Source organism: Caloenas nicobarica, chromosome 15 (genome assembly GCF_036013445.1).
Source record: "Caloenas nicobarica isolate bCalNic1 chromosome 15, bCalNic1.hap1, whole genome shotgun sequence".
Lineage (NCBI taxonomy): Eukaryota > Metazoa > Chordata > Aves > Columbiformes > Columbidae > Caloenas > Caloenas nicobarica.
Genome location: NC_088259.1, coordinates 12831255 through 12856815, shown reverse-complemented (window position 1 = coordinate 12856815; position 25561 = coordinate 12831255). Strand labels below are relative to the sequence as shown.

At 42.0% G+C, this 25561-nt stretch overlaps 1 protein-coding gene across 3 annotated transcripts in view; it reads left to right on the top strand.

The window, feature by feature from the left end:
* The window catches only part of GNAS (GNAS complex locus), a 152323-nt gene that overhangs the window by 119502 nt on the left and 7260 nt on the right, over window positions 1-25561 (top strand). For all 3 annotated transcript variants that reach the window (XR_010607028.1, XM_065645348.1, XM_065645349.1), the window contains exons 6-11: window positions 18990-19044; window positions 21408-21481; window positions 22233-22291; window positions 23728-23848; window positions 24614-24744; window positions 25037-25104. Coding sequence is in view for 2 of the 3 variants with exons in the window: in XM_065645348.1 (XP_065501420.1) it covers window positions 18990-19044; window positions 21408-21481; window positions 22233-22291; window positions 23728-23848; window positions 24614-24744; window positions 25037-25104 (508 nt within the window). In the remaining variant the exon portion in view is untranslated. The remainder of the gene's footprint in view (window positions 1-18989; window positions 19045-21407; window positions 21482-22232; window positions 22292-23727; window positions 23849-24613; window positions 24745-25036; window positions 25105-25561) is intronic.

Genomic DNA, 25561 nt, shown 5'->3' with positions numbered 1-25561 from the left:
GCGTCTGGCTGGTCTGTGGATATTCTTTAATCAGATTCAGTCTCGAGTGAACTAGTCTTGTGTGAGTGCACCGATTGTGGTTTTATCTTGGTCTTTTCATTAGCTCTGCCTATCAGTGTGTGTGCCACGAAGACGACGTTGTGCAGTTAAGGTGTGCAGTCTCAGTTCTTGTCTTGGTTCGGCCTGGAAGGTTTCGCTTCACCGTTTCTGCGGGAGGACTTTGCTCCCCTCTGCTCCACCCAGCTGAGCTGCTGCAGGATCCACGCGTTGTGTTCGCAAAGGCCAGGCTGGGGCAAAACTTGGCTTCCCCGTTTGTAAACTGGTGTCGTGATACGTCTCTTCTTCAAGAAGAAAGTAAAAGTTCACATCTGTAAGAACTCCTGGATGGTTTTGGATAGTGCGAGGTTTTAAATGAAATCGGATGAGTCAAGGGCGTTATTGTTCAATCTTTTCGTGGTATTAATGCCAAGAAGTATTGCAGTGTCATCAAGAATCTTGACATGATTAAGTGCTTTTGTAGAAGAGAGAGGATGGATTTAGAGATCTTCTCTTGTCTTACCAGCATAGATGATATATTCCCCAAAAGAGCATTCCAAACTCTAGGATCCTGCTGTGTCACATTAAAATGTAGATATAAGTATGTTATCTGTGTATTTTCAATCCTAACTCTAATTCTGTACCTCAGTTGTTAAAAGTTTATTTCAAAAATAAGGCATGTAGTATGTATGAAGTGTGGAGCAATCTTACGTGACTTGTGCTACAAGTATAATATACACTCATTATTGTCACAGTGTGTTATCAAGGGAACCAGTAACTAAAATGTCTATTTGCAGAATAATGTGTCAGATTATAACTCACTCTATTGTGATTACGCGGCTCATTCAGTACATTTGCAAATACTGATATGCTCCGTGTTGTGGATCCCTTGTGCTTTCAGAGCTGCACGACTCCCAGATCCGAGCCGTGTGCTATTTCTCATGTTCACCAGCTCGCTTCGGACACAACAAGCTCTGTTTCTGTTTCCCTCTCCACCTTCTCCTCGTTGTGAATTTTGCACCTGCGCAGAGGCAGATCCCTCATGAGGAGGGAAAAGCAGGGCAAGGCAGGACTGGGCAGGTCAAAGCAGAACTGCTTTCACTAAACTAAAAAAAAAGAAATAAAAAGGAGCCTGGCCCTCAACCAATTTTTAGGATCAGAAAGGTGTTGAGCCATTTCCCAGTTTCAATCAGATTGGAGCCAAGCCTTACCAGACGCTTGGGAAAGCTGTAGCTCCACTGCTGCTTAATTGCTTCTTGTTTTGAAAGATAATTAGGAACTTTATTTAAAAATAGTAACTTTAGTGTTCAGTCCATTAAATTTGTCACCACGATATTTTCACTAGGCTCTCAACTGTTTTCTTATTGGAATTGTGAACTAAAAATAGGTAGGATTGCTGCTGTTGTGTGCAGGGGCTGGTACCTCCATTTCAGCTCCGACTTCCCCTAACGATGTGAAATGTGTTTGTTTCAGAGGTTTCTTCTGGGCTGTATTGAAGAAGGTCCTGCTAATTACACCAGAATTGTGCGCTGTGGTTTTCTGATAAAGTCACATGGCTGTAAAGAATATGAAACTGATTTCCCTCAAGACAGGTCTTATAAAAGAACGATTAGTGTCGCACCCAGTACATTTTTCTTTTTTCACCAGTCTGTAAGAGATGTTCGTAATAATTCAACAAATGCCTTTTAAAAACAAACAGACACTAATGAACACAGGTTTGTTACTATTATTATGAGGGGTGCAATTTACCCTCTCAGTTCAGTTCTCATGAGCAGTCCCTTTGTGCATAATTGAAATCACAGTGTAGATTGTAAGATAAAGTGACAATTACTGTGTTTATATTGTATGAAACGTTGTGTTTTTTCGAAATAAAACTCTGTAATTACCAGAATCTGTACAAGGCTATGCTGCTTTTATACATATATGGATTACAGGGAAAATTGGGTTGTAATATCCACATTTAAATAGTGTATGTTTTAAATTCTGAACTCTTTCACATTTATTCCTGACATCCGTGCCACAAATCATCATCATGGGTTAATGCTGGACAAGCAGAAGGCTGGAACAGATTTTTATTCTACAGAGTTAGAGACATACGTGTCTATGTAAATGTATGGCAGTTTCCCTAAGTACTTACTACTTAGAAATCGGTACTGTATTAGAAAAGTTGCGTTTTTCAGTTGTGATGTTAGCTGAAGGTTTTTTTTCTTCCTTGGGATGCCTTTTCACATGTAACTCCACAAAATCTATGCAGCTTACACTGGTAGAAACGAATGTAGGTAACAGGAGGGAGCACTGCAGAACAGTGTGGGGTTGGGTGGTTTGTGTTTTGCTTTGGTTTGGTTTTTTCCTTTTTAAAGGCTTGGTGTTTGGAACCATAATCAAGACAGTCAGTGACCCGAATGTAAATTGTATCAGCCTTTTTTCTTTTTTTTTTTTTAATCCTTCCCCATTATATTGTCTTTAAGCAAAGAGACAGAAAATCCTAAGAGTTTTAATAAAACATACTCTCTCAAGTGGAAGTGGGTTCATTTGAAGGAGAGAACATTCAAATGAAGGATATGCTTATCTGCACAAGTGCTCCAATGATGTTCCCTTAAAACCTGTACTTAGATGCAGTGTAGAGCTCTGGCGTGGCTGATTAGCACCTCAGATCTTTTTAAAGTTTCTCATCTGTTTGTTGGCAGCCTGTTCCTTGGACTTCCCGTGCATGTGCGTTCATACGAAGCCAGTAGCTGTAGTTTTACAAGCTGAAGCTGCAGGAGCTGAACGTGGGTGGGATGGGGCGAGGGAAAAGCGCCACATTGAGAGCTCTGCACCTGTCACTGGTTTCGAACATCGCAATCAATACAGGACAACTAATGTGTTAAAGATGCTGCAAAAAGGTCCTGGGCTGGAAAATGTAGAAAAAAAACCCCCAGAGAATGGCTATATTTAGTACTCACATATTATTAACTTCTGTGTTATCAGTTGCTGCAGTTAGGCACCCTTTTTTGTGGTGAATCGAATAATTTGCTGCTGAGTAGAGGAAGTGGGGTTAAGAACGCTGTAGTGTGATAAAAGCTGTATTTCACATATGGTCTCATAATGCTTATAGACTGGGTATGTATAAGCACCTGATGTGGGGTAAGCGATGTCAGAACACGCCTCTTTGTCACTCTCCAGACTTTCTCCCCATCTGACCCATCTGCTCTGAGTCTCTCCCACCTCGCAGTCCTTGCTGCTGTTCTTAGTGTAAACCGTGATCCGGAAGCTCTAATTATAGTAATGCAGAACAAATGGAAATCCTGCAATTGTCTCCAGAGCTCTTAAATCACATAGTTTCTAGCTACAGGTATCAGAGCAATAGGTGAGCCGGTCCAGGCTACAGCTGGGTCATGATCGTTCCATTCCAGCTGTACTGTGCCTCCTGCACAGCTTTGGATCACAGTTATTCCCAGAGCTGTGGGCTGTGCACATCCGACGCCCACTAAGTTTTAGGCACAGACTTCACCCAAGACTGCAGCACGGAAGGGTGCTGGACGTCCCTCAGTGCTTTGCAGTAAGACATTATAAGACAAGTGCTGGGTTTATGTCATTGTACAAAATAATAGACTTGGATATTGAGCACAGCTTTGGAAGGGCGGCCAGAATTCCAGCTGGGTTCATAACCCCTTAACGTATGTTGATGTAGGATCATCCACTGCATGTGGGGATGAGAAAAACCTTCTTACGCCTCTTCTCATCTTTCCTACTGCAGCAATTCTACCGATGTTTGTTTGGTTTTTTTTTCCAGTGGCTGTTTTATTTTTGTTCTTCTCCTGACACTGTTTAAATGTTCCTTTCATGTCGAAGAAATTTTTAGTCTGTTAATAATTTAGGTTTAGGTTTCAGCCATTTAAAATGCAAACATGAGACACTGCCCTCTGCAGACAAAGAGATGGTCCAGATGTGTGTGTCCTCTACAGGAATCTCGTGACTCTGGGTCATCCGGTGGAATCTGGAAGTTTTCTGGAGCTTGAATGCACACCTTGGGCTCTTCACTTGGGCTTTTCTTTCCCTCCTATTCCCTGCTGCCCATTGTGGTTGAGTCCATGTGTGGGGGAGAATCAACCCACTTGTGCAAAAACGAGTTGTTATTCATAGCTTTGGGATACTTTCTTTTCAGTGTAACAAAATTAAAAAAGCGTGAACCGACATCACTGGTGTTTCAGAATTAATGCCCGCTGAGAGGAAATTGTTTTCCAGCTCTGTGTTTGTTTCACGCTCCCTGCACAGGTAGAGCTCACCGCACTGGTTTGTACTTGCTTCACAACTGTAATGGCCAGAACCTTTCTCCTTCTGCCCATCCGCTTTTGGAGATGAGGAGACTGAGGGGTGACCTCATCAATGTTTATAAATATATAAAGGGTGGGTGTCACGAGGATGGAGCCAGGCTCTTCTCGGTGACGACCAACAGTAAGACAAGGGGTAATGGGTTCAAGCTGGAACACAAGAGGTTCCACTTAAATATGAGAAAAAACTTCTTCCCGGTGAGGGTGTCAGAGCCTGGCCCAGGCTGCCCAGGGAGGCTGTGGAGTCTCCTTCTCTGCAGACATTCCAACCCGCCTGGACACCTTCTGTGTAACCTCATCTGGCTGTTCCTGCTCCGGCGGGGGATTGCACTGGAGGAGCTTTCGAGGTCCCTTCCAACCCCTGACATTCTGTGATTCTGTGAAAGGGGACTAAAGGTTTCCAGAGAGCGTGGCCGTGATGTAAATTCAGCAGTCAGGTACAGAGCACCTCAGCGCAGAGGTTCTCTGCAGAAGGCTGGTTTGTGGCCGAGGCTCCGGCGCTGCGTGGCAGCGGAGGGGCGGGATGGGGCTGGTTGTGACTCCTGCCAAGGTTTCCTGGTCCTTGGCCGCTCCGTAAAATCTGCGGACACGGGGGTGGGTGAGGGCGGTGCGTGTGTGTCGTCTCTGGTACCGTCTGAATCTCAGTGTTCTCCTCAGTGTAAGGTTCGACTTCAGGATAGAGCTATTTGTTTTGCTGTTGAGGGGTTTTAAAGTTATAATGCCGGAATAGTTATAGTCTATGAATAACATATTTAGTAATCGTTTAGCTAATTACAACAGTTTCATATAACTATGAGAAAGTGTCAATAGTTTAAAAGAGCTGCGTTATCACACCGAATCACAGGATGTCAGGGGTTGGAAGGGACCTCGAAAGCTCCTCCAGTGCAATCCCCCCACCGGAGCAGGAACACCCAGCTGAGGTTACACAGAAGGTGTCCAGGCGGGTTGGAATGTCTGCAGAGAAGGAGACTCCACAGCCTCCCTGGGCAGCCTGGGCCAGGCTCTGGCACCCTCACCATGAAGAAGTTTCTTCTCAAATTAATCACTTCCTCATTGTAGCATTGTCTTAAGCTAGTTAGAGAAGAAGGGATTTTAGAAGTCTTTCCAGAATTTCCCCTCACCTCCTTTTTCCTGTGCTCACCCAGCGACTCTTTCTCGCACAGGCGGGTCCGTCCCCCCCACGTCTCCGCTCACTCGCTCCAGTCGTGTCTTGTTCCGCGTTCTGCAGCACCTGACGGCTCCTCTGTGAGTCAGAGAACGCCATAGGAAACCGCTCTGTGCTGGGAGCGCAAACAGGCCGGGGTTCTGCCTTGTCAGGGATTTTGCTTTCCCTGTGCACACATTAATTCCAAATTCTCTGTTACTTTAGTCATAGAAGCACGCAGCTTAGAAAAGTCCACGTTAAAAATAAATTTTGCAAACGAAATATGTTTTTCAAATATATATCCTACCATCTGTTTTACAATTATTTGAAGGATTTGAGCTTTTAATAATATTTTTAAGGCCTTTTATAGTGATCCTCCTGTTTGAGAGATGAGATTTAAAGGATTCATATTTTTATAATGATAAAAATTCTGCTTCGAGATGAAGTAAGTCAAGTTAGCAGGTCAGTGGGGAAGACAGGGAGAAGGGCCAAAGTATTTTATTGAAAAGGTTCTAAAATGGCATATCATGTCACTTGCTAAATTAGTGCTGTTTGTGAGCTTTTGTAAAGCCACAGTATCCTATGAAGTATCCATTTTAATTGTAGGCTTAAAAGCACTAAGTATTCAAATGCAGTTTGGGAAAATATTCCATAATTGATGACCATGTATTGATGTTATCACGAACAACATGTGAGTAAGAGAAGGTGGAGGTTCTATATTAGATTTTCCTTTTAAGAGGAAGGAAAATCTAAGCAAAGAGCAAAATCATGACACTGGCTGACTGACAGTTCTTTTTGTTTGACGCGTTACATTTCTGTGAGAATAAAAGAGGGCTGCGCTTTGTCAGAGAAACGGCCACTCCCTGGGGACGGCTTTCCCGCAGGAGTAGTATGTTCACCTTTCCCGTTTGCCCTTGAATTTGGTGTCGAGCTTGATTTCTTGCTCCTTCTATCTGCCTGAATGTACTGTGTACTAGGGAGAGAAAAGCACTGAAATTTGACTTCTTCGTTTTATCGTATGGCAAAAGAATACAGATATTTGCAGGTGGTGCTTTTCGCAGTAACCAAAGATGAATGTCACTGTAGTCCTCAAAATTAAAATTATAAAATTGCTATTGTAGCTCCATATCACTTATTTGTTTCAAAATGAATTTTAAGTATGCCTGGTATTAAATTTCACGATCAAGCAGATGTTTTGAAGAAAAAAGAGGAGTAGCTTTACATTATAACTCGCTTCAGAACAAGAGGTGTACTCTTTACAGATGCATTTAATACTAGATGCCAGGTTCTGTTTCTCCTTTAACAGAGGCCTGGAGTTGTGGGTTTTTTTTCCCCAAGTTGGAAAAAGAAAATTTAAAAAAAAGAAAGGCAAAGGAAAAAAAGAAGGGGCGGGGGGAAGCACACCTCTGAGAAAAGCAAAAACTGAAATGTGAGCCGCTTAAGCTGTGGGCTCCCAAACAGGTATTGACGGGTCGTCTGTGAAGACACTGGCTGCGCTTCCATCACGCGTGACACCGGCATAAAAGAAATGCAAGATGCGAGCGGGACAACAGGCAGCATTACTGCCTGTCTGCAAAAGAACCCAACTTGATAAAACACCCAACAAAAATCTCAGTTGGGATGGCGCCTAAGTAGGCAAAATTGCAGTTGTCGGGTTTATATTCTTGCATGTTAAATATGTGAACTGTTTCTCCGAAGGCCTTTGTGGAGTGTATTTAAATAAGGCGGTGAAGTGCTGCCTGGCACCCCGCTCAAACCCAGCCGCGGTTCCTCCTTCCCTTGTTTTGGGCCCATCTGGGACCGATTCCCCGGTTCCTGCAGCAGCTCAGTCCTGGGGTCACAGGTCCTGGTCTGTCGCGTGAGCTCGTGTCATCTCCACCTGCCTCCACCTCTAACGTTTCTGTTAAAAACGCCGTTGCCTGTTTTTCAGAGTGCAGTTGCGTTCACAGTGTTGAGGGTTTAGGTTATACAAGCCACACACAAGCTGAAAAATGTAGGAACTGTCTGAACCTTGGCTTTCGCTGCTTTGCACATAGCTCTGTTTCTTCAAATTATAGAAACCGGCATGAAGTATTAACGTATTAATTCTTTTATCATCTAAAAGGCATGGTGCAAATACCAATAAATAATGCTTATAAAGCATTTTGTGGCCTTCAGATAGTATCATTTTATTATTACTTCAGGTCTAGTTCTTTGGCTGTCTCTTTACTGGCTGGATTGTTTGGTTCCAGTTGTTATGGGAATATGCCTGTATTAACATTTCAAATTATTAACATAATTTGATTTTTATTTATTAGTGATGTCACTAAGTTTGTCAGAATAATGCAATTTTACAATTCTGCTGATTTGATGGCACTGGAGGGAGCTAAAGACCATGAGGACAAGGTTCATAGAAATACTTTGTCGAAACACAATGAAAGGATATCCCATTAGGTTCACCTGTTTTAATTGCTAAGAGCTGCCCATGGTAGGGGACACATGCTTGAAAAACTCATGTGTTGTTGCCATATTAAAAGTAACATCTGAAATTAAAGTAACATTAATTTGCTGATTTGAACTCAAAAATGTTGGAGGGCTTTCAAGGAAATTTATGTTCTGTAGAGGCACTCTTTAATTCTATTAAAAATTATTTGCATTGATTTTTTCCCTAAATGACTTTGCCTAAACAGTCTCCTTAGTCTAAGTTAGCAGAATCTATTTTTAAACCAGCGTAAGAAGATCTGTTCCCTACTGCACCAGATTCATTTAAATAGATTTTGAAAAATTATTAAATTTAAAATTTCCCTCCATGTTCAGCCCCCACAGAGCACAGGAGCAATGCAGTTACGTTGGTTTCTTCTGCGATATGTAAGGTCTATTACTTTAGCCTACAGTTAAAAACAGCTTACCACAGAAAATGCCTGACCTTCCTTGTAGATATAGACCTTTTTCCACCTTCCAGAACACAAGCACAACAAAAAAAAAACTATATTAAGAATATGGATACTTAAGTGGGGGTGGGAGAGGAATTCACGGTCAGCCATACTTGAGTTCTTACTAGTCCAGCTTGATGGCTTTAAAGATCATGGAAACAGAATTTAATATTTTCTTATAATTATTAGCCTTCACTTTCTGGTTCCTCGTGTAAAATTAAAAATTGTAGTCTTAGTGTATAGACTTCTTGCTGAAATCACTGAAGAAGAAGCCAAACTTGATGGAGTACATAGGAGTTTGGTTCTTCGAGGCGGCGATGTTGGTTAAAGCTATTTTAAAGGGTAGGAAGGGCAGAAATTGCCGCAGGTCAGTCCCAGAGCAGCTTTGCGGAGGCTGGGGGTGCAGAGAGCGGCTCTCTGGGGTTCGATCTCCAGGGGCTCCCCAGGCCCGGCATCCCGCTTACCTTGTGCTTGCTTCCAGCAACACATGAATTGTTTGAATGCGGCCGATATTTTGATGTCTGATTGATTTGGTTCTTGTTTTATTTTAAACACCGATAAAAAAATGAAGACAGGCAAACAAAAATGGATTAAACTGTAGAGATGGTAGAAACATCCCTGTATGTAAAGCAATAGATTTCATAGTGTTTTGCAAGGAACAGGATCGTTAGTTAGATCCGAGTCTCTGGTGTGTTCAGCTCACCAAAATCCAGGAAGAAAAGTTACAGAAGCAGCACACAAAGGAAAGTGAAGTGAGCAATTTTGTTACGTGAACGTTTAATTGCTTCTCCTTTTCCCATGTTTTTTGGTCTTCTTTTGCAGCCTACTCACAAAGTTAGCAGGGATTGCGCCAGGTTCCTTCCCACTCTCTCACACCGTGTTCCCGCCCCGGGCTCGCCCTGGAACCAGATCACAACACAGTGATCTCATCCACACCGTTACCTTTCATTTCTGTACCCAACCTTGGCCTTGGATCAGCTTACGTTTCTTCCTGGCATGGTGAAGTAATTTTCTGGGGCGGGGTGAGGGGCTGTTCTGAAGTTATTGGACATATACAGGCTTGTATTGCGGAGTGAGCCTTGGAGGCACGCGGCAGTGAGTTGTTTTTAATCGGTCTGTTTTGGTAGTTGTGAGAGTGTGAAAATACCTTTGTACACGTTCACAAAGTAGGAGTGAAGGCAGCTGGAGCAGCCCAAGTGTTTGGGGTTTGTGCTGCTTATTGGTGGGGGAAGCTGTGTGGGACGGGTTTAATTTGAAAACTGATAATTGAGTACAGTCGTGGGCAGATGGCTGTAATGTTGGGGATAAAACGTGTCCCTGGCAGTGGGATCTGCGGGGAGGAATCCCGCCAGAGCATCGCTGGAGCAGGGGGGATCCGCAGGCAGATCAGGTCAAGGTGGAGAGTTAATGGCAGAGGGGATGTGGGGAGTCCAGCGAAGGACGGGAGTCCTGGCCGGGTTCGGGTTGCCTTCTGGGATTGCCAGCTCTGCAGCCCTCTCCCTCGCATCTTTCTCCCAGACGAAACCAGAAAGTTTGTTCGTTAGATGAGCCAGAAAGGACTATCTCGTAGTAATTTATGAATTGCCTTCCTAAGGAAGAAAAAAATATATGCATGGTTCTTTTTTATATAATTTAAATCAAAACTTGCAGTTGGTTACAGGCTCTTAAACTGACTTGGAGTATCTTTATAAAAACCAATAAATCCTGAATTTCACTGCATCGCGTGTTACAAAGCACATATTCCAAAATACTTCTGTGAAAACTGCTGTTTTCTGAAACGTACATTGTTCGGATGGCAAAGGAGCAAACTGGATGTGGGAAAAGGAAGGGGCAAGGGGAGGGGAGTTTACATACATTTTTAAGCCTGGATGGAAGTTACTCTACAATTTTTAGAAATGAAAATATCCATGTAGGGACCTAAAGGAATCCCGTGGGCCGATGGTGCAGTTTCTGTGGAGCGCGTGTACAGTGCCTTTATGGCACGTGGAAGATATTTTACTGTGGCTTAAATGCTTATTATAGTTGCAGGTTTTTTAATTACCATCTGTAGTCCTATTGGTTTTTGATAGAGCAACTAAGATTTTATATTTTGGGAGTGGTATTCGCTGTGTTCTATCACGCTGACTACTATTTCCAGTGTCTGTGAAATAGCAAAGTCTTAAAACTTCAGTCTGATTCCTGAACTGTTGCTTTCATATACTGTAGAAAATATTGAATCTCCTGATTATACAAATGTCTTCTGTTGGGTAATATTGACAAATATACTGAATAACATTTTTGACATAACATTCTGTTCCCACACAGATAATTTGGATGTAATTGAATGGCTTGATCAAGAGTCTGTGCTAAAAATACGACATTTTCTCACCCACTAAGTGAAAGAAAATGCTTGCTCAAAAGGCAGTTTTGTCAAGTGGAGCCATTGGAAAGCGGGCTGGGTTGTGCAGCGACTGCTGATGCTGTTGTCACCTCGGAAGGCCCAGCTTGGGGCTGGTGGGGCTGCAGACACGGCTGGTTTGTCACCTCAGCCTGGCCCGCAGCCGCAGCCGTGTCACTGGTGGGGGCCCCAAGTGACAGGGTTGAGGGCGACAGGGAGAGCGGCCACCACAGGGCCTGGGGAGCCTGGTGTGTACCGGCGGTGCTGGGCAGCCTGGTCTGTACCGGCGGTGCTGGGCAGCCTGGTGTGTACCGACGGTGCTGGGCAGCCTGGTCTGTACCGACGGTGCTGGGCAGCCTGGTCTGTACCGACGGTGCTGGGCAGCCTGGTCTGTACCGGTGGTGCTGGGCAGCCTGGTCTGTACCGGCGGTGCTGGGCAGCCTGGTCTGTACCGGCGGTGCTGGGCAGCCTGGTCTGTACCGACGGTGCTGGGCAGCCTGGTCTGTACCGACGGTGCTGGGCAGCCTGGTCTGTACCGACGGTGCTGGGCAGCCTGGTCTGTACCGACGGTGCTGGGCAGCCTGGTCTGTACCGGTGGTGCTGGGCAGCCTGGTGTGTACCGGCGGTGCTGGGCAGCCTGGTCTGTACCGGTGGTGCTGGGCAGCCTGGTGTGTACCGGCGGTGCTGGGCAGCCTGGTCTGTACCGACGGTGCTGGGCAGCCTGGTCTGTACCGGCAGTGCTGGGCAGCCTGGTGTGTACTGGCGGTGCTGGGCAGCCTGGTGTGTACTGGCGGTGCTGGGCAGCCTGGTGTGTACCGGCGGTGCTGGGCAGCCTGGTGTGTACCGGCGGTGCTGGGCAGCCTGGTGTGTACTGGCGGTGCTGGGCAGCCTGGTGTGTACCGGCGGTGCTGGGCAGCCTGGTCTGTACCGACGGTGCTGGGCAGCCTGGTGTGTACCGACGGTGCTGGGCAGCCTGGTCTGTACCGGCGGTGCTGGGCAGCCTGGTCTGTACCGGCGGTGCTGGGCAGCCTGGTCTGTACCGACGGTGCTGGGCAGCCTGGTCTGTACCGGCGGTGCTGGGCAGCCTGGTCTGTACCGGCGGTGCTGGGCAGCCTGGTCTGTACCAGGCTGTGGAGGCTCCGAGCAGCCCCTGGATGATTTTAGCTGGAGCAAAGCGCTCCAGCCCGTGTCAGATCCCGTCCAGGACGCCTGTCAGACTCACAGGAGCACTTAAATACACTGGAGCCAAAAACTTACAGAAATAGTTACAGGGGGAAGTTTTGAAGATCTCTTTTCTTCTGTTTTTCTTTATTTTAATGGTCTCCTGGGCAAAAGGCTGCATTGTTACAGTTTCAAAAGCAGAATGGTTTTGCCGCAGACTAGGGGAAAAGAAAGAAAAATAGGCCTTAGAGAAAGACCGACTGTTTAGTACGCCATAAAGTAACTTTTTTACTTCTCCCAATCTCGTATCAAATAAATCTTGTGCTAACAAGCAATCAAAACTGTTTCTCTGCCCGCCGCTCCGAGCCACATTGTACCTTTCCAGCCTTTGAAACTGCCTGTGCCTATTTTTATTTGTCAGGCCGGGGCTGGGCTGGCCCCTTTCCAGATGTGTCTCACAAGATTTGGTGCTGATGAGCTATTTATAGCACTGTGGTTCCATTGTCATGGCAACCGTGCTAGAGGCCAAGGCGGCTGGGAGCTATTTCTGGACTTGTGCTGTAATGTAAAACTGATTGGGAAAGTTAGTGCATCCTCTAAGCCAGACTAACTTTAGACAGGCAGAGGAAAAAAAAAAAAAAAAAGACAACTACAACCTCTTTAAATAGATTTTTTTTTTTTTCATTTTCTCCTACCTTTTCCCCATTTCTCTTTTCAATCGCTAGCACTTTTTGAAGGGTTGTTTTGCCTTCTGCTGGATTTGTCTGAAATTCATTCATGCCTCACGGTGGATTACACTTTTTAATTATGCAGTTTAGGAAGCAGGGTGTGTAACCAGCCCTGCTTTTAGGGCAAGGTTTGTATTTCACGGCAACACAAACATAAGGGGGCTTTGCTGCCTGGCTGGTGGGGTATCTTCAGGGGGCTTTGCAATACTTAACGGTTCTTTATACCCCGTAGATTTAATATTCTATTTTTTGTGTGTGCTTCACGTTCTCCACACCATATAAGGAACTGTAACCTTGATTACCACAAGATGATTCCAAATATATGGAGTCATGCTTTTCAGCTTTCTCATTATTTGCTTCAAAACCGGAGCCCTGTGGCCTCGGCCTCCAAGCGGCCGGAATGCTCGTGGTCCCGCCGGCCCCGCGCTGCGGCCGCTCGCAACGTCGCTTTGCTGGGATGCAGACGCGCTCATACCATCTCTGATTAAATCCCTACCTTTAGACTGGCTTAAAACCTTCTTGTGCAGCTTGCCACTTCGATAAGGAAATCGTAATAACCGGTTGACTTGAAATCAGAAATAAAATATTTGCAATTTCTTGGAAAAGCTTTCTAAAGAGCTGACTTTTGGTTTACTTCTGTTTAAATCTTCTGCTACATTTTGAAGTTCATTACCAACATAAATCTGGTTTTGAATGAGGTCCTAATGTTTGAGAACTGACACACAGAATTTTCTTACAAGAACATGATATGTGAGATGTTTTTACATGCAATATAGTGCTCTCGTAATTATACCAACAATGTTTGTTACAGGACCGTCTCTATGTGTCTGCCTCTGAAGGCTTTTTTCTTAATTAATTTTCTTGGTGAAGTAGCTAAAGTAATTGCAGGGGGTTTGATGAAGTGGGGTTTTTTTCTCTCATCTAGTTTTGTTTAGGGGGAAAAAGAGCTATACCTTTCTGAATATTTTTAAATCATTCAGTAACATGTTTGTGGCGTATATTCTATGACCACCCTAACAGTAAAAACCCTACTACCTTTCCACATGAGATAAAATATCAGTATGTAAAACAAACAAACAAACAAAAAACTCTACTAATATCCCTGTTTCCATTTTTAACTTCATTTTGAGGAAAAACATGACAAGTTTGGTTTCATGTACTGTCCTTGTTTGCAGGATACCACAAATACTAGCACTGTAAACGTTTGCTTATTTTGTTTGCATCGTTCCTGTCACTTTGCCTGCTTTTCTGCTTCTCTTGCAAAATAACCTAGCTGAAATGTAAAAGAAATCTTTAGCACCAGTTTAAGGAATAGAATTTCCCCCCCCCAACAATATCCTGTTGCTCCCAAGAACAGCAGAAAGGGAGAGACTTGGGGACAGTGGATGTGCACACGGTCCCGGTGACGGAAAATCAGGATCCCGGTTCTGGCACCGACAGACCTGGATTTTCAGCGCTCGGAAAACTCTTCTGTGCTAACATGTTTTTAAACTCAAAGTTACAGCAGATAAATCATATATTTCTCAGCTCAAATACCCTTTTAAAGAGAGTATCGTTTCTTTGTACTAATCCTATGGCTCTGGCTTGAGCATAGACAAAATAGCTGAAGAAAGAATTTATCAAATAGTAAACTGTTAGAAAGCTGTTGGTGAATAACATAAAAGATTATGGCAAGGACTAGAAAAGGAGTAAAGCAGAAGTAAAGCATGATCTGCTCTGAGAAATAAAAAGTACCCTCTTGTTCATAAACACTACTAATGTTGAGTTAAATTTCAGCTTAAAACTACTACAGGGAGCTTTGAGTTGCTTTTGTAGTCCTGATAGGATATAGATGAATTAATAAAAATCTGCTCGGCATTTGCACAGTTTGGTCTTTAGGAAGATCAGTAAACAAATGCTGATTTCTTTCTGGACAAAGAAACCTGAATTGTAGAGACTGTTTCAGGGGTGATCAGGGTAAATACAACTCTAATTCTTAGTAAAATCTTGATAATTCTTAGTAATATTCTCGTTAATTCTTAGTAATATCTTGATAAAAACACGTTACTCAGAGGAAATGAAAATTCCATTTCCACTGACTCAAGGGACTCTGGGCAATTAACTTACTCCACGTGTGCCTTGATTTTCCCTACCTTTACAACAGGGTGAATGTAAGGTGTGCATTTCGGGACGCGATGGTGGAGGCAGGAAATGCAGCACGAATGGAGGAGGCAGGAGCTGTGACTGTGATTTACTGCCCATAAAATACCTTGAGGCTTTCACAGCCAAGAAACTTCACAAATACGGAGTTCCATACCACTGTTGAGGGTTATAAGTTATAAACAAATTATGTATTTAGTTGGGATTCAAATTTTGAATTCTCGATTTGCAGTGTCGTACTGACACTAGACGTGAGATCTTGATGTGTCTTTTAAGAGAGACATTTTGTATAGAAATTCTAGTTATGACTTGACAAAAAAAATCCGAAGGAAATAAAGCTCTTCAAATATAGGTGTGCTGTCAGTTTGAAGAGACCTTTCCATTGTTGTTCTGGACTGACAACAAAAGTTCTTCACAAAGCAAAACTATTCTTCTCTGCCAGCCGTTTCATCAGATCACCAAGCGTAAAATTTCAAGTTACTGTTGATTGAAAAGACTGTCAGGAAATGCTCAAGGAAAGACAGTCTGATTTCCCCCTCCCTGTTCTTCGCAGAACAGCGAGGTTGTGTTGTTTCTCGAGGTAGAAGATTAATGTGTTCTATAGGTTTTCCGTGGGGTTCAGCGCAGGCCGCGGTTCTTGGCCTGGCAGCTGCATCGTTCGGCCAGGAAATTCCCCCACGTGGCTATAAACCAACTCTCTCTGTATGAAAGAACTCCAGCATAAATCAGTAACAGGCATGGATCTGGATCCGAACTTGGGACATGGTTTTGACATAAACTTATGCAAAATTTGGAAAGAATTGGGGATATGTGTATGACTTAATTATATTGTCCTGCAGGAGCTGGGGAAGGTGTCTGTGGATCTGTCTGGAGTCTGCCTCCTAACTGCAGCCCTTAAAATTCAAGACAATTCTTCTCAAAGATCTGTTTCAAAATTTTCATGTGTTTTTCCTTCCCCAAGCTAAAGGGACCCAAAAATAAAGCACAACTTTTATTTCAGATTGTTTCCAATTTTTATTAATACCTTTCATTTTAATATCCCAGGGACACTTCTGATGCTGTCCTAGAGATCCTTCTTCTCCAATGTTGCTGACTACAAATGACTGAAAGCCATGTGTGTGGTTTGGTTTTGGTTTGGTTTTTGGTTATTCTTTTGGTTTTAACGTGTGTCATAGCAATATATATGTTCTGTAACACAGGCAAAAGTGCCTGATACTAAATGACAGTATTTTGCAGAGCAATAACTGCTCCTGTTGTTCAGTCACGTCCAGAGTCTGTCCCTAAGTGAGAATTGGCAGCAACACTGAATGAAAGATTTGCTTTCCGGAAAATAGCTTTCCCATATAATCTCTGGGAAAATTTTACAGAAGAAGAAAAACCTGATTTTGTAACTTGGTGCAAGATTTGCTCGCAGTGTAAAAATTTGGTTTCATGGTTTGCCAGTTTTATTTGAATTATTTCACTTTTCTTTCTCCCTGTGAAATTCTTTGCTGACCTAGCGGATGGGCATATCTCCAGTAGGCTCAGAAAAATTGATAACAGCAGTAAATTCAGCACGTAGAGTAGCACTGAAGTGACCTCACTGGTGTTTTAGGTAGAGTATAACAAGAATTAAAAATAGAAATTAATGCTGGTGAATTTGGTTTTATTTTGAATTTGGCTTTGTTCTCATATGATTTCATTGTTAGTTTAATTTACTGGGTAAATTATTTGGTCTCGGCTAAGATTGACTTAGAAGTCTCTGCACATAGTGTATTGATCTTTTCTGAACTCTCATGCTCCCACCGTTGCTCCTCATTTTAGATGTATCAGACTAGATCGAATTTCTGCTACTGTTTCCTCCTTACAGACACATCTATTTTTCAGTTGAACAACGGAAAGAACGATCCCCTTTCTTTATGTCCGAGCAAAAAATCAGACTGTTTCTTAGTGTCTTTAGCCCTTCTAAAGTTGCTAGAGCAGCCTTTTATGAAAAGGCACATGCCCAGGAGGAAATCTTCATTGAACGTGTCGCGTTGCTCCGTTTTCCCTGAAATGCCCCTGGAAGAGGGGTGGGTTTTCTGGCAACTGTCACGCAGTGACAGACTTTCCTCTTGAACGAGTATTGTTACGAGTATCAGATGTTACTAAATGTTGGAACTTGTTTGGGGGTGGAAGAAGAAACGTTTATTCCGTGGGGACTTGTTTTACCTGGCATGAGCGCTGCGGTTGGAATCCATCTCGAGTACAGTACTGCGGCTCCGATATCGCTGATGTTTTTCAAGGAAATCATAGGCCTAAAAATAGTCTGCATAAACAACAGTAAGAGGTTTGTACTTTCAGTTCCAGGTTTTAGCAATATCTTGTTGTTATTTTCTAATTGTCTGTTCCCAAAATCCATTAAGCTGATTAGCAAAGTGTTTAAAAACACAATGAAAAATACACCCCTTGCAGAACCTCGCGTAAAATGTTATGCTTAGATAAATTCAGTGCAGAAAGGCTGGGTCATGGTACTAATCACCTTTAAATCTCTACGAACATGTTATATTCTGAACATTTTTCTGGCATCATCCAACTTGTAAAATTGCCATGTGATTCTGAAACTGGTCGTAGGAGATAATATAATGTAGAAACACTTGTACTAGTTGGAATTCATGATTGTTGTACGTATTTAACGTCCTCTGTGTAACAAACAGCGAGCTTTACTTCTTTTCCTTTGGATTAAAAAACCCGTTATTTAGCAGCCTGGACAAGATGAGGAAAAAATACAGCTTGTTAATTGCAGAACACAATTTGTCATCAATTTTGTCCTTGTATATCTTGTCTGTATCTCATCTTTCATGAAGGGAATTGATCTTTACGCTTCGTCTGGTGTTCTTAGTAGCATTTACTAAGATACATTTTAATGCGTTTAAAATTCTGTAATTCAGCCTAAACGAAAATGACTTTTCATTTGTCCCTGAAACAAGATGGTCATCTCGTTCCTGGTGAAAAGGGCTTTACGCCGAAGCCTCTGTTAAAACACACCAGTAGATTTTCCAGTCCCCTGCTCTCCACAGGTGTTTTGGGGAGTCAGTCGGGAAGCCGGGGCTGAAACGGAGGGTTAAGACCTTGCTGATTTTAATGGGGATTTGGTTTCTGATGGGTGGCCCCGGGCCGTGGCTGCGTTTTCCCCATTTTAAATTATTGTCCGTGGCCACAGCTAATGCACTTCCAGCACCCCCACCTGCGCGTGGGGAGCGGGAGGGAAAACTCCCCCTTCCTTGGTGATTTCTGCTTCATAAAAGAAACAAATTCACGCAAAGAAATTTAGAAGGAAACTTAAAGTAGGTTGTTTTTAAGCCTGGGATTAATCCTTAATGTTACGGGTGGAGTTAGCTCTGGGAATATTGCTGGATCTCCAGGAATAGTGCGATGGGAGGTGTTGGGGCCCGGCCACGCTGGGCAAGGGGCCGGGGGCGCCAGCAGCAGAAAACGCGTTTCCTGAAGCTGCCGCTTTGCTCCGGCTTCGAGTCGCTCAGGAACGCCACAGCAAAACACTTCGGAATCAGTTCCTTGAGAGTTTTGCTCTTGAAGTGGAAGTGGAAGATAAGTAGGAGGTTACAATTAATTGGTAAAAAAAAAAACCATTTTAAAGACTCCAGGATGTCCTCTTTAGGTAATGCCTCGTGAATTTGAAAAAAATAAATATTTTTATACCTATTTGGCCTACCATGGCTACTTCTGCAGAAGGTAAACTGCAAAACCGGTACCAGCGATTGACAGAAAAATCAGTATTCCCTCTCACTTAACTGAACTTGCAATGAACTTGATTTAGAGATTTCATTTCTTCAAAGAGTTATAGTGATGATAAATTTTTAAAAAATATTCACCCTGCTTTCAGGAAAATTAAATGTAGGCAATTTATTTGAGCCGTTGTTTTACTATTAGCAGTAGTGGATTATATTGTAGAGTTTCTGTGAATAAATTACCGAAATGAAGCCGGTTGTGTGTTTGTTACCGGAGCGGGAGGGGCCGGATGGGCCCGCGGTTGGTCCCTCTGCTGGGCTGGGCTGGGCAATGCAGCTTGGAAATTCAGCATCTTGTGAATCTGAGTGCATTAAAATATAACGAATCTCATCTGGGAACCTGTTACTAAAGCATTACATAGGTTATCTCATTGGAGAACGAAACGTTAATCGTTTTCTTTCCTCTCCCCAGTTTTCTAGACAAGATTGACATAGTCAAACAAAACGAATATACACCGTCTGACCAGGTGAGGAAAGTTTCATATTAAATTTCCATCATTTATCTGCCTCCTCTGTCTTTGAGGATAACTATCTGATTAATTTTCTAATTGCCATTTGTGGCACTAACACAGGTATTGCCATGTACTGTACACGTTCAGTATTCCAGTAAAAATCACTTTGTCATTTGGGTTGAGATTATGTTTATACATGTAAATGTACTGTGAAATGAAAGTCTGCCCGGATTCCAGACTTACATCACGCTTCTGTGACACTAAAGCTCAAATAGCCGTTTGAATGAGTAACTGATGATGTTTTGCCCCCCTTGCTGAATAACCACCACGCGCTTTCTTTGCCGCAGAGTTGGTTGGGATCTTCTCAGCTCCACTGACTCCCACTGTAAACCAGATTTTTTAAAATTACCTAATTAGAAGAGTTTATATCAGAGTAGGAATTGTGGTTTTCATTTTGTTACAGATGATCTGAGGATCTTCTTAGGACCAAATCCCTAATGCAAAATCACGTGTATATTCCTGACTTTCTGCCCATAAATAATGCAATTAAGCATCTAGTGTACTTCTGTAGGCTAAATAACCAAAATACATCTTAATGTCCCAAAACTTTTGCAGACAGTATTGATGAGGAGAGAGCAGTTTGTATCCTTTAAAGTTGTTCAAGAATAAATCATCCTTTTAAAAATATGAGAGTTTTTTATAAATGAGACTTTTTTAATGGCTGAAATTGTTATATTTTCTATAAACAAAATAGTAAAAATATAAGTTATTATATTTGACATTTGGAGCAACTGATCTTCAGATATGAAACTTTAAAACAAGTATCAGTGTTATATTGGAGGCTAAGGGTGTCATGAGTTTAACTTATGTTTTCTTATATCTAGTGTATAGTACTAAGCATAGTACTTACATTTACTTATAGTGACTGCCTGAGTAAGGTGAGTATTTAAGTAGTTACTACAGTAAAATAATTACATATTTCTGTAAGTAACTGTCAGCACAGGTACATATGGTGCTTGTTTGGGACCATTGCACTGAAACTCCCGTCAAGTGTCCTGTCAAACAGGCCCATTGGGATTATCCGCTGGGATGTTACGTGGTTTTCCTAAAAGAGCTCCTGAGTGGAATCATCAAATCACTTCTTTTTTTCTTTTTTTTTTTTTTTTTTCTTGAGGTGGGCGAGTGCTTTTGTTCTTTTTTTTTGACATCATATTTGCATTGATTCCTAGAGATGCAGAGTTCCAGAGAGTCCAATTTTCCAAATTTGCATCTGTTTACTGGGGCATTCAAACTGTTTTGAACGCAAGTTAGAACAATGTTTAAATATATGCATATTTCAATATAAGTACTAAAATAGCCAGACAACAATAATTTACTATCAGCAGATTGATGTTAAGCTGTAGCCATTTTGTTTAATGATTTATCAGTGTTGTCTAACCTTTGGATTTTGTGTGGTTTTGACTTGGACTAACCAGTTTGGTACCTGTGTAGTAAGAACAAGATCTTTTATTGTGCCTACAGGTTTTTTTTTACAGTCCGTTCCACTTACGTGATCTTGTCAGCTGCCAGTGTTTATCTGCTATTTAGACCCATTGCGAAGAACAACCAAACTTTAAGTGCTGAAATATAAAACCTGTAGTTGAAATCCAAGCGGTATTTGGTAGTTGGTTTTGTTTGGACCGTGTGCTCGGTCTGAAGCCCGTGCAAATCAGGTTCTTCCAGATCAGTTACCCACTGGGCACTGTATACGGCTGTCACTGCTTGCGTTACATAGTAAATAAAAGCCAATACAGTTCGTTTTTAATAGGATTTTGTAGCACTCATAACAATTTCAATTGTTTGTAGCTCACAACTTCTGATTATCATTTTTATCTCTACAGGAAATTCTAAACTTTATCTTTGAAAAGCCCAGTTCTTATAAGATTTAAGTGGTTGAACTCCCAGTTCTTTGAAAGAAAATTTTGAGACCTGGACACTTGTTTTAATAGCCAAGCACTGAACAGCTGGGGGAGAGATCCCTCTGCTGGGGTTGGGTATTTGGTGGCAGTTTGAAGATCCTGTTGTGTGCCACAGTCCCACGGAAATCTCTGAATTCATCAGCTCGTCTCTAGGGATGGGCCTGGAAATGTTTCTTCCTATTCCAAGCTTGGCACTTACAACCTGCTTGTGAAAATAAATGTACATTAAAATTTGAGCGCACTCGTGTGTGTCCACACGCATTCAAGATGAAAACCTTAAACGCAGCTTCATAATGTTCCCTCTTTCGCAGTACAGCACACGCCGTCAGCACTGGGTAAAACGGGTTTATTTCTTTTGCTGGATGTATGAAGAATTACAAAGTGTCTGTGTTTAATCGATGCTTTTCCTTTATGCTGTAGGATCTTCTCAGATGCAGAGTTTTGACATCAGGAATTTTTGAAACCAAGTTTCAGGTGGATAAAGTAAATTTTCAGTGAGTATCCTTTTTTTTTTTTTTTCTTTTTTTAATACAATGCAGACAAATACCAGGGTAAATTGGAGGACAGTCTGCCACGTAGTCGTTGAGACTACTGTATTACTCAAGTTGACGTTTTAGAGAAAGCAAATATTTTATTATTTTTTTAATTTGGTAGTCTGGCTTTAAAAAGAAATGAAAATTGGTGTGCAGTTTTCTGCTTTTATTTTAAATTGCAAAGAATGAAATATTTTAAATCTATTTTAACTAATGCCTTTTCCAAGTATTTGATTCATTGCTAGGTCATATAGTGAAATATTTGACCCAAAACTTTGTATATATCTAAGTAACAGAAAATGTATGTTCTCCTTACTGTCCCAGGTTAGAAAGATTGCTTGACCTGAGCAAAAACTGAGTTTTAATCTGGTCTTGTTGATTTCAGATCTGTGATACTTGTTTCAGCAAATTACTTGTTATAGGGCCTTTTTTAGTGCCTTAGCTTGTAAGGGCAAAAATGAATCTGTGATGTACATACATATGCCAGAATTTCCTGCCTTCAAGTGTAGGTGTTAGTGAAAGTAAACTGAATTATATTTTGTGATGCAAGCTCTGCGTGTATATGTTGGTGGACTGTTACCTGTTCAGGTGCTCATTATCCTCAGCTCCTTTCAGTTTCTATGACATGAAGTCCTAAAATTTCTTACATTTTCTGTTTGCATTTGGAGGGGGGGAAAAAAGCATTCTGACTCGATTTATGTTTTTTACTTAGTATGTTTGATGTCGGAGGGCAACGAGATGAACGCCGAAAGTGGATCCAGTGTTTTAATGGTATGACTAGAATTTACATTTGTTTCATAAAATAGTTCACTGTAAAATTTTAATGCTCAATCTTAATTTTCTAACTGTGTAAAAGCCATTTTCTTTTCCATGTAGTTTGCTAAGGAATTATCTGAACAGTCATACTGGATGGAATTTTTCTTGACATGTAAACTTCTGTAACTGCATAGAGTACCTTTAGGGAAAATGTAGGTGGAAAGGACTTTAGGTTTGATAACTTACCGTAGCTTGTCCATTTTCTTCAGCTTTCCTCTCTTCACTCAATTAGGTCTTTTTGGTGATGGGTTTGTCCGTTATTTGCCAGCTATGTGAGAGTTAAATTCCAAACTTCCTTCTGTCTTCCAAGCGAAGGTTTATTTGTGGTTGTGCCTATACAAAATATATCATTACAGGATAATTGATATATGCATAAAATCAGAATATAATAAAAAGTTTAGGATGGAGTTTATAAATCTGCACTTCTCTAGAGAGCCATGCACATTAATATAAATTCTTGAGACACAGCCTTAAGGGGAGAGCCCTCACTAAAAACATACAAACAAATACCCTCATTTAAGTAACCTGCACACAAGCAAGACTCCTTGGAATGCTGACAGAGCACCGGCCTCGATATGGGTAAGACCTGAGACCTGTGCAGGCGTTTTCTAAGCTCCGGAGTCTCAACACTCATGTCCCCATCAGGTTAGTTCAGGTGACTGTATTCTTAACTCCTACACAATTTAAATTAGGTAGTTTTGTGTATATCCTGAGGTGTTGCAGGTATCTTCACTTCAGCTGTTCATTTTACTCTGTATCTCTGTTTAGGTGTGAAACCTTTCTCCACACAAGCTTTCTTAAAGCTAGAATTGGTGAAAATATTTTTCTTTGTTGTTTGGACAAAATATTTATGAAGCAATGTAAAAGTCTGTCTTTTTGTAGGAGAGTTATAATGAGATCCTACAGAATATAGAAAAGGTAGAATGCAACTTAGAATTCATTGTATTTTTCTACGGTTGCTGTCACAGAGTATCACCTGAACGCTTTCTAGATGTGTGGAACTGCTGTGCAGTGTTTCCTTCTGTGCTATTAATACAGATTTGTTTGGGGTTTACCTCTGCTCCTTCCTCTTCCTGTTAGCTCATGGTCTGACTCATCTCTTCGGCTCCGCACGGCTGGGGTGGGTGAGCGTGGAAGCTGCTGCGAGGGGCTGGAGCAGCCGGCTGGATCCGGTGATCCTGGGAATATCTCCCAGGAAAGGGCCAGGGCCTCTGGGCAGTGTAGTTCACTGCAGGACTACAGCAATTCACCAGGAATCTGCAGCAGTCTCCTGGTTTTACTATTACTGTTCACACGCATTAAAAGTGCCATTTGTCCTGAGCTCTTCCCCTAAGGGCATTTCATATTTCTCCCGAGGTTTGGTATTAGCTGATGGCTATTTCTTGATTTAGATGTGACTGCTATCATATTTGTGGTGGCGAGCAGTAGCTACAACATGGTTATACGAGAGGACAATCAGACCAATCGGCTTCAAGAAGCACTAAACCTCTTCAAGAGTATCTGGAACAACAGGTCTGTGAATTGAAGTTTTGTTGTTTGTATCGCATAAATTAGAAATCCATACCATGTAACGTCACGCTTGGCAACAAAAGGGAAAAGAGGAGGGTTCAGGAGGGTCAGCCGTCCTGCTGGGCATTGGTCTGCCCACAGGAGGTGGTGAGTGATGCCTTTGCGTCCCTTGTTTTGTTTTCTTCTCTCTTCCACTTATCCTTCACTTATTAAACAATTGTGTTTGGGTTTTTTAGGTTTTTTTATCTTGACCCCCAAATTTTCTTGCTTTTATTCTTCCTCCATCCCACTGAGGGGAATGGTGAGCGAGTGGCTGCGTGGTGCCCAGCGGGTTAACCCGCAACAGCAGCTCAGCCTGTGCCAGTCGCGTCTCGCAGCGCTGGCTGGTGTTTGATCAGAACCTGTCACAGTGCTGTCTGATACACACATCTAACGGAAGAAAACTCTGGAGAGCTGGGAATTGGGACTTGCCGTATTGGGGCAGCAGTAATGGAAGCAGCGATAGAGCAGTACGCTAAAGAGGGGATATGCTCACCCCTCCAGTGCATTTGGATTGACGGTACATAGCAGGCAACTTCCATTGCCTGCGTTAGGAGCGCACAGAGCGAACTCGAGGTGTTTACACCTGAGCGTACACCAAATAAAGGAGCCTTTCAAAACTATTACAGTATGGCATATGACTGTTGTCTCTACAACTGGATTCTTTTTCTTTTTGCTGTACGATCATAGCTATGTCTTCTCAGAGTGCTTGGCTTCAATTTTCTGCAGGTGGCTACGGACCATTTCAGTTATTCTTTTCCTGAATAAACAAGATTTGCTAGCAGAGAAAGTTTTGGCAGGGAAATCTAAAATTGAAGACTACTTTCCAGAATTTGCTCGCTACACTACACCAGATGATGGTAAGATTCTTAAGTTTTATTAGCAATTTATCATTTCCTTGTTAATCACATTTGTAACGTTTTTGCTAATTTCAGCTAAGGCTTGAAAACTCTTAAGTAGATATAATCTTGTCTTTCAGCCTACCTGTAATGTCAAACTTTAGGTATTAATAATGAGATTATAATCTCATAGTCAGTTTTGCAAAGTATGTTTCTGTCATATGTAAGCAGAAAATGGAAAAATTGATGATATTTAGGCACTATCACCAAAAACCATCTGTTTTAATGATATACTTATTTTATTATTAATTAGCAACACCAGAGCCTGGTGAGGATCCCAGAGTTACAAGGGCCAAGTATTTTATTAGAGACGAGTTTCTTGTAAGTATTTCCTCTCTTTCAGTATTTCTTATGTGATTCTTATATTTAAGCTCTTATGCACCTTCTACTATTGCATTGTTTGTATTTAACTTCCACACTGCACGAAACACTCTTATGTTTAAGAGCTTTACTGCTGTCCGTTAGCTGCTCTTCAGATATTTGTTTGTTGACACAGTACATAATTAAACAGCAAAAGAATGGGTGAAGATTAAGAAACCTCAAATAGAATGAGTGAAATCCTGCTGTTATTGATAGGGCCAGGTTTTTATTCCATGCATCATTTCTGAAGATAAAGACTAATCAAAAGATGCATCATCTGTAAAATATTAATGTTCTTTTCATATTCTCTTTGCTGTTATTGGTCAGCTTAAGCTATAATAGACGTAGAGGTTTTTTAAATATTATTACTATTACTTGTAATGGTGAGCATATCAATCAAATTGTGGACTCATTTTAA